The sequence below is a fragment of the Sapajus apella genome, unplaced genomic scaffold (genome assembly GCF_009761245.1).
Source record: "Sapajus apella isolate SASKATOON/1434 unplaced genomic scaffold, GSC_monkey_1.0 scaffold2555, whole genome shotgun sequence".
NCBI lineage: Eukaryota > Metazoa > Chordata > Mammalia > Primates > Cebidae > Sapajus > Sapajus apella.
In genome coordinates, this window is record NW_022439481.1 from 1 (window position 1) to 9359 (window position 9359).

The 9359-nt window shown below is 48.3% G+C and overlaps 1 protein-coding gene across 1 annotated transcript; it reads left to right on the forward strand.

Annotated features, from left to right (window-relative positions):
• Positions 1-1715: 1715 nt before the first annotated feature.
• On the forward strand, positions 1716-2757 carry LOC116547275 (tRNA selenocysteine 1-associated protein 1-like). The gene is made up of 2 exons (XM_032273271.1): positions 1716-1861; positions 2364-2757. Exons 1-2 carry the CDS (start codon positions 1733-1735, stop codon positions 2463-2465), a joined length of 231 nt encoding a protein of 76 aa, XP_032129162.1. The 5' UTR covers positions 1716-1732; the 3' UTR covers positions 2466-2757.
• The last annotated feature ends 6602 nt before the right edge of the window (positions 2758-9359 follow it).

Sequence of the window (9359 nt, forward strand, 5' to 3'; positions counted from 1 at the left end):
TTTACAATGAGCATATATTAATGTTGTAATTATACATGTGGGCGTGTGTGTACTTGTGTATAGTTTTGTTTTCTTTTTCTTTTTTTCCTTAGACGGAGGAGTCTTGTTCTGTTGGCCAGGCTGGAGTGCAGTGGTGAGATCTCAGCTCACTGCAGCCTCTGCCTCCTGGGTTCAAGTGATTCTCCTGCCTCAGCCTCCTGAGCAGCTGGGACTACAGGCAATGGCCACCACGCCTGGCTAATTTTTGTATTTTGAGTAGAGATGGGGTTTCATAATGTTGGCCAGGATGGCCTCAATCGCCTGACCTAGTGATCCATCGGCCTTAGCCTCCCAAAGTGCTGCAATTACAGGCATGAGCCACTGCACCTGGCCTTGTTTGTTTTCTAAACATAAAAGGTCAGAAATAAACCCAAGTAACAAGCATATATCAATTTTATCTGTGCGTGTATGTGTGTACGTGTGTATGTTTTGTTTGTTTTCTTTTTTCTTTTTTTTTTAAAGACGGGGTTTCACAATGTTGGTCAGGCGGGTCTTGAACTCCCGACCTCAGGTGATCCGCCCGCCTTGGCCTTCAAAGTGCTTGGATTACAGGCATGAGCCACCACACCTGGCCATGTTTTCTTTCTTTCTTTCTTTCTTTTTTTTTTTTTTTTGAGACGGAGTTTTGCTCTTGTTACCCAGGCTGGAGTGCAATGGCGCGATCTCGGCTCACCGCAACCTCCGCCTCCCGGGTTCAGGCAATTCTCCTGCCTCAGCCTCCTGAGTAGCTGGGATTACAGGCACGCGCCACCATGCCCAGCTAATTTTTTGTAGTTTTAGTGGAGACGGGGTTTCACCACGTTGAACAGGATGGTCTCGATCACTTGACCTCGTGATCCACCCACCTCGGCCTCCCAAAGTGCTGGGATTACAGGCATGAGCCACCGCGCCCGGCCTTCTTTCTTTCTTTTTTTGAGACGGAGTCTCACTCTATGGCCCAGGCTGGAGTGCAGTGGCACAATCTCGCCTTACTGCAACCTCCACCTGCTGGTTCGAGCGATTCTCCTGCCTCAGCCTCCCGAGTAGCTGGGACTACAGGCGTGCGCCACCACACCCAGCTAATTTTTGTATTTTTAGTAGAGACATGGTTTCACCATGTTGGCCAGGATGGTCTCGATCTGCTGACCTTGTGATCCGCCCACCTTGGCCTCCCAAGGTGGGATTACAGGCATGAGCCACCGTGCCCAGCCGGTTTTGTTTATTTTCTAAATATATAAAGTCAAAAATAAACCCAGGTAACCCCGCTGTGTGTGTGTGTGTATGTGTGTGTGTACGTGTGTATGGTTTTGTTTTCTAAATATATAAAGTCAGAAATAAACCCAGGTGACCCAGCTCTGTGTGTGTGTGTGTGTGTGTGTGTGTGTGTGTACATGTGTATGGTTTTGTTTGTATTCTAAATATATAGTCAGAAATAAACCCAGGTAACCCAGCTCTGTGTGTGCGCGTGTGTGTGTGCGTGTACGTGTGTATGGTTTTGTTTGTTTTCTAAATATAAAAAGACAGAAATAAACCTAGGTAACCCAGCCGCCTGGGCCAGGTGGTATCCGCCGGGTCCCATTCCAGCCTGAACTCCGGCCACCGCGATCCGGAAGCCCAGCGTCCAGCCGGGTTGCAGGAAAAGCCCGGAGCTGACTACAACCGCCCGATCCTCGTAGCTGAGCTCGGGAGCCTGCGCAGTAGGCGTCTGAGGCGCATGCTCTGTAGCGGTCTCCGCAGCCAGGATTGGCGCCCGTGCAGGGGCCTTCGAGCCCCGCCTGTAAAGCCCTCCTGTACAGCCCCACCCGGGTGCGCGGGCATGGCGGCCAGCCTGTGGATGGGCGACGTGAGTGAGGGAAGCCGTCTGTGGTCTGAGGACGAGGAGGCATCTCTTTGTGGCGTGGGAGGAAGGGTCTGAGGGGGAGGAGACGTGGGATCCCAAAAACCGGAGGGGTGAGGCGGGGGTTCTTTTTGGTGACACAGAAGCGGGTTCCAGCATCTAAGTAAAGAGGCTGAGTCAGTGGACCTAGGGGTCTTGGAGCCCCACCTGTGTTCGTGGGAAGGAAAGATGGTGCTTTGGGGACATACAATGGGAGGAATCCAAGAACTTTGGCGCGCTGTTCTAGGACCGGAGGGTGGTGGTTTCTAGGTCCAAGGGGAGGCTCCCTAAAGCGGGGCAGGCTTGAAGCGAAGGAGTTGGGGGTTCAGGCCGCTCCGCAGAGGCGAATCTACCCCCTCGCGCCCCCAGCGGCGCGTAGCCAGCCCAGGGCTGATGGGGAGGGGCTCTGGAACCCGGAGTGGGAAGCCTGGCCGCCGGCCTGAGCCGCTGTGCTCTTGTTTTTACGCAGCTGGAACCCTACATGGATGAGAACTTCATCTCCAGAGCCTTTGCCACCATGGGGGAGACTGTAATGAGCGTCAAAATTATCCGAAACCGCCTCACCGGGTAAGTCTTATCTCAGTTCTCTCTTAATACAGCTTGCTGCAGCGGTCATTTACAAGAATGTAATATCGGAGTCATAGCTTCTCACTACCCTTAGTAATAGTCATTGTAAAATTGTAGCACTTAACACTTTGAGGTCCTAAAGAGTGGAGGTATAGCTTGTACCTTAAGGGCAGGACTCACCTGGCGTGGTGGCTCCTGCCTGTAATCCCAGCACTCTGGGAGGCCGAGGTGGGCCGATCACTGGAGGTCAGGGGTTCGAGACCAGTCTGGCCAACATGGTGAAACCCGTCTCTACTGAAAATACAAAAATTAGCCGAGTGTGGTGGCGAGCACCTGTAATCCCAGCTAGTCGGGAGGCTGAGGCAGGAGAATGGCTTGAACCCTGGAGGCGGAGGTTGCAGTGAGCCAGATGGCGCCATTGACTGTACTCCAGCCTGGGTGACAAGAGCAAAACTCCATCTCAAAAAAAAAAAGAGCGGAACTCAAGGCAGACTGGGTTTGAAAGCTATTTCTGCTGTATGACCTTGGATAAGTTACTTGACTGTTCTGTCTCATTTACTTTGAGTATAAAAATGGAAATAATAATAGCACCTACTTCCTAGAGTCATGGTGAGAATTAAATGAGTGAATTCACATTCATCATCAGGACAGTGTCTGGCATATAGCATATGCTCAGTAAGTATAGTCAGATTACGATTTGCTGGGTAATAAGCATTTTACATCCGTTATCTTCTTAAAAACCTCTGAGGTAAGTACTATTATGAAGAAGCTTAATAACTTTAAGAATTATAATGAATGACAAGTCAGAACTTGAATTCAAGTCTATCCTGAAAGCTCATGAGGGTCCTCTTTTTTTTTTCTTTTTTTTAAAATTCTTTTTATTTATTTATTTATTTATTTATTTATTTATTTATTTTTTGAGGCAGAGTTTCACTCATGTTACCCAGGCTGGAGTGCAATGGTGCGATCTCGGCTCACCGCAACCTCCGCCTCCTGGGTTCAGGCAATTCTCCTGCCTCAGCCTCCTGAGTAGCTGGGATTACAGGCACGTGCCACCATGCCCAGCTGATTTTTTGTATTTTTAGTAGAGACGGGGTTTCACCATATTAACCAGGATGGTCTCGATCTCTTGACCTCGTGATCCACCCACCTCGGCCTCCCAAAGTGCTGGGATTACAGGCTTGAGCCACCGTGCCCGGCCTTCTTTTTTTTAAAATTCTAAAGTCCAAAACAAGAGGGTCCTTAACTCTTATGCCATTCATTTAAAAAATTGGGCCAGGGGAAGTGGCTCACATCTGTAATCCCAGCACTTTGGGAGGCCAAGGTGGGTGGATCACTTGAGGTCAGGAGTTTGAGACCAGCCTGGCCAGCATGGTGAAACTCCATCTCTACTAAATATACAAAAAATTAGCCAGGCACAGTGGCATATGCCTGTGATCCCAGCTACTCAGGAGGCTGAGGCAGGAGAATCCTTTGAACTCAGAAAGTGGACATTGCAGTGAGCCAAGATTGCACCATTGCACTCCAGCCTGGGTGACAGGGCAAGATCCTGCCTCAAAAAAACAAAAAATAATCAAATGGTTTAAAAATAGAGATGAGACATTTGAAATATATTTTGTGTATTCAGAACCCCATTACCTAGAAAAACATTTTTCTGCTGGGTGCGGTGGCTCATGCCTGTAATCCCAGCACTTTGGGAGGCCAAGGTGGGTAGATCACCTGAGGCTGGGAGTTCGAGACCAGCCTGACCAACATGGAGAAACCCCATCTCTAAAAAAAATTACAAAATTAGGCCAGGTACAATGGCTCACACCTGTAATCCCAGCACTTTGGGAGGCCAAGGCGTGAGGATCATGAGGTCAGAAGATCAAGACCATCCTGGCTAACACAGTGAAACCCCATCTTTACTAAAACTACAAAAAATTAGCCAGGCGTGGTGGCATGCACCTGTAATCGCAGCTACTCAGAGGCTGAGGCAGGACAATCCCTTGAACCCAGGAGGTGGAGTTTGCAGTGAGCCAAGATCGCACCACTACACTCCAGTCTGGGCAACAGAGTGAAATTTAGTCTCAAAACAAAACAAAATTAGCCTGGCATGGTGGTGTTATGCCTGTAATCCCAGCTACTCAGGAAGCTGAGGCAGGAGAATCGCTTGAACCCAGGAGGTGGAGGTTGCGATGAGCTGAGATCACGCCATTGCATTTCAGCCTGGGCAACATGAGCAAAACTCCATCTCAAAAAAAAAAAAAAAAAGATTTTTCTAACTGGTAGATCATGCCCACCCAAATAGTTATGTTCTTACTCTTTTTTTTTTTTTTTTTTTTTTTTGAGACAGAGTTTCGCTCTTGTTACCCAGGCTGGAGTGCAATGGCTCGATCTCCGCTCACCGCAACCTCCGCCTCCTGGGTTCAGGCAATTCTCCTGCCTCAGCCTCCTGAGTAGCTGGGATTACAGGCACACGCCACCATGCCCAGCTGAATTTTTGTATTTTTAGTAGAGACGGGGTTTCACCATGTTGACCAGGATGGTCTCGATCTCTTGACCTCGTGATCCACCCACCTCGGCCTCCCAACGTGCTGGGATTACAGGCGTGAGCCACCGCGCCCGGCCTATGTTCTTACTCTTATAAGCAAAAAACCCCAGATAATCAGCTACTGTTATGAAAATTCATTCTCTAATACTTTTTAAAACAGGCATATGCTGAGTGCAGTGGCTCACACCTATAATCCTAACACTGGGAGGCTGAGGAAGGCTGATCACATGAGGTCAGGAATTCGAGACCAGTCTGGACAACATGGTGGAACCCCTTTCTACTAAACAAATACAAAAATTAGCCAGGTGTGGTGACATACCTGTAGTTCCAGCTACTTGGGAGGCTGAGGCTAGGGAATCGCCTGAACCTGAGAGGCAGAGATTGTGGTGAGCCAAGATTGCGCCACTGCACTCCAGCCTGGGTAACAGAGGGAGACTTGGTTGCAAAAATAAATAAAACATTAGCGGGGGAGTGGGGGGGTGGTGGATGGGCAAAAAAGAAAGAAAAAAGAAAACATTAACTAAAACGCTAGCATAGATTCTCACATTTTTGTCTTTTTTTTTTTTTCCCCTCTGAGGTGGAGTCTGGCTTTGTCACCCAGGGTGGAGTACAGAGGCATGATCTTGGCTCACCACAATCCCTGCCTCCTGGGTTCAAGCGATTCTCATGTCTCAGCCTCCCGAGTAGGTGGGATTGCAGGCGCCCACCACCATGCCCGGCTAATTTTTTTTTTTTTGAGACAGCGTTTTGCTCCCATTGCCCAGGCTGGAGTGCAATAGCCTGATCTTGGCTCACCGCCACCTCCGTCTCCTGGGTTAGAGCAATTCTCCTGCCTCAGCCTCCCAAGTAGCTGGGATTACAGCCATGCGTCACCACGCCTGGGTAATTTTTTTTTTTTTTAAGATGGAATCTCGCTCTGTAGCCCAGGCTGGAGTGCAGTGGCGAGATCTCGGCTCACTGCAACCTCCGCCTCCTGGGTCCTGGTTCAAGCAATTATCCTACCTCAGCCTCCCAAGTAGCTGGGATTACAGGCACGAGCTACCATGCCCAGGTAATTTTTGTATTTTTAGTAGAAACAGTGTTTCACCATGTTGGCCAGTCTGGTCTTGAACTCCTGACCTCGTGATCCGCCTGCCTCGGCCTCCCAAAGTGCTGGGATTACAGGTGTGAGCCACCGCGCCTGGCCTAATTTTGTATTTTTAGTAGAGATGGGATTTCTCCATGTTGGTCAAGCTGGTCTTGAATTCCCGGCCTCAGGTAATCCACCTGCCTTGGCCTCCCAAAGTGTTGGGATTATAGGCATTAGCCACCACACTGGCAATTTTTTTTTTTTTTTATTAGTTTGAGATGGAGTCTTGCTGTGTTGCCCAGGCTGATGTGCAATGGTGTGATCTTGGCTCACTGCAACCGCTGCCTCCCCGGTTCAAGCAATTCTCCTTCCTCATACTCCTGAGTAGCTTGGCTTACAGGTGTGCGCCACCATGCCCAGCTACTTTTTGTATTTTTAGTAGAGACGGGTTTCACCATGTTGATCAGATTGGTCTCCAACTCCTGACCTCGTGATCCAGCTGCCTTGACCTCCCAAAGTGCTGGGATTACAGGCGTGAGCCACCAAGTCTGGCCGATAATTTTTTCTATTTTTAGTAGAGATGAGTTTTCATCATGTTGGCCAGGCTAGTCTCAAACTCCTAACGTCAGTTGATCTGCCCACCTCGGCCTCCCAAAGTACTGGGATTACAGGCATGAGCCTGTAATCTTTATTTAAATAAGATTTTCTCGTTTCTTACATGTTTCTTCCTTTTTCTTTTTTTTTTTGAGACGGATTTCTGTTCTTGTCACCCAGTCTGGAGTGCAATGGCATGATCTTGGATAACTGCAACCTCTGTCTCCAGGGTTCAAGTGATTTTCCTGCCTCCGCCTCCTGAGTAGCTGGGATTACAGGCATGCACCATGACAGCCAGCTAATTTTGTATTTTTAGTAGAGACTGGGTTTCTCCATGTTGGTCAGGCTGGTCTTGAACTCCCAACCTCAGATGATCCACCTGCCTCGGCCTTCCAAAGTGCTGGGATTACAGGTGTGAGCCACTATGCCTGGCCTTTTTTTTTGAAATGGAGCTTCACTCTTGCCAGGCTGGAGTGCAATGGCACAATCTCGGCTCACTGCAACTTCTGCCTTCCTGGTTCAAGTGATTCTCCTGCCTCAGCCTCCCAAGTAGCTGGGATTACCGGTGGCTGCCACTGCAAATGGCTAATTTTATATTTTTAGTAGAGATGGGGTTTCACCATGTTGCCCAGGCTGGTCTCAAACTCCTGACCTCAGGTGATCCATCCACCTTGGCCTCCCAATGTGCTGGGATTACAGGTATGAGCCACTGCACCTGGCCTCTTACCCATGGTTTCAAAACTCTAGCTGTTACTTAATGGTGTTACCTTCAGGCATACTTATATCCTCATTTGACAAAGGCTTTGAAGTGACTTACAGGAATATTGTTTTTTTTTCTTTTTTTTTTTGCTGCATGCACTTAGGGCATAAGGAATATTGTAAAATAAATAAAAGGGGTCACGTGCAGTGGCTCACGCCTATAATTCCAGCACTTTGGAAGGCCAAGGCAGAAGGATGGCTTGAGTCCAGATGGTTGAAGCTGCAGCGAGCCATGATCATGCCCCTAGGTTTGAAACCTTTTTTTCCTTGTAAAATTTACATGCTGTGAAATGCACAAATCCTTCTAGAGGCTGACTTATTTCCACCACAGATTAATTTTGTGTATTCTAGAATTTGAAATAAATCATAGTGTAAGGTGTCTTTCTTTTTTTGTTTTTGTTTTTTCCTGAAACCGAGTTTCGCTCTTGTTACCCAGGCTGGATTGCCGTGGGGTCTTGGCTCACCACTACCTCCGCCTCCTTGGTTCAAGCAGTTTTCCTGCCCCAGCCTCCTGAGTAGCTGGGATTACAGGCATGTGCCACCATTCCTGGCTAATTTTGTATTTTTATTAGAGATGGGGTTTCTCCATGTTAGGCTAGTGTCAAACTCCCGACCTCAGGTGATCCACCCACCTCAACCTCCCAAAGTGCTGGGATTACCGGTGTGAGCCACCGAGCCCAGCTATAAGGTGTCTTTCATTCAGCTTGTTTTGGAGATTCATCCACATTGTTGCTGTATCAGTAGTTTCTTTCTGTAGCTGAAGAGTATTTCATTGTATGACTATATCAGTATTTGTTTATTTATTCACCTCCTCATGGATACCCAGGCTGTTAGCTGTTTTTGGCTATTGTCATACTGCTGCGATGAATATTATTTTACAAGTCCTCTTTTTGTGTGAAAACATAAATGTATGTTTTCATTTCTCTTAGGGAAGCATACAGGTCTGGACTTGCTGATCTCAGGTTACATCGTGTATATTTAGCTTTTTGTTTTGTTTTTGTTTTTTTTGAGATGGAGTCTTGCTCCATTGCCCAGGCTGGAGTGCAGTGGCATGATCTCAGCTCACTGCAACCTCCCAGTTTCAAGTGATTCTCCTGCCCCAGCCTCCCAAGTAGCTGGGACTACAGGCTTGTGCCACCATGCCCAGATAATTTTTGTATTTTTTGTAGAGACAGGGTTTCTTGACCTCGAGATCCACCCCCCTTGGCCTCCCACAGTGCTAGGATTATAGGCATGAGCCACCACACCCAGCCAACACCCAGCTCATTTTCGTATTTTTGGTAGAGACGGGGTTTCACCGTGTTGTCCAGGCTGGTCTTGAACTCCTGACCTCAAATGATCTGCCTGCCTCCACCTCCCAAAGTGCTGGGATTACAGGTGTGAGTCATCGCACCCTGCCTTTTCTTAATAGAGTCAGGGTCTTACTGTGTTGCCCAAGATCTCAAAATCCTGGGCTCAAGTGAGACTTCTACCTCAGCCTCCTGAGCAGCTGGGACTACGCACGTGAACCACTGCTTCCAACTTGATTTTCATTAGAAATTTTTTATAGTAAGATGTTAGGAAAATAATATAGTCAGTGCTTTGGGAGGTTGAGGCAGGAGGGTTATTTGAGACCAGGACTTTGAAACCAGGTTGGGCCACATGTCAAAACCCTGTCTCTAGGCCGGGCACGGTGGCTCAAGCCTGTAATCCCAGCACTTTGGGAGGCCGAGGCGGGTGGATCACGAGGTCAAGAGATTGAGACCATCCTGGTCAACATGGTGAAACCCCGTCTCTACTAAAAATACAAAACAGCTGGGCATGGTGGCGCGTGCCTGTAATCCCAGCTACTCAGGAGGCTGAGGCAGGAGAATTGCCTGAACCCAGGAGGCAGAGGTTGTGATGAGCCGAGATCGAGCCATTGCACTCCAGCCTGGGTAACAAGAGTGAAACTCCGTCTCAAA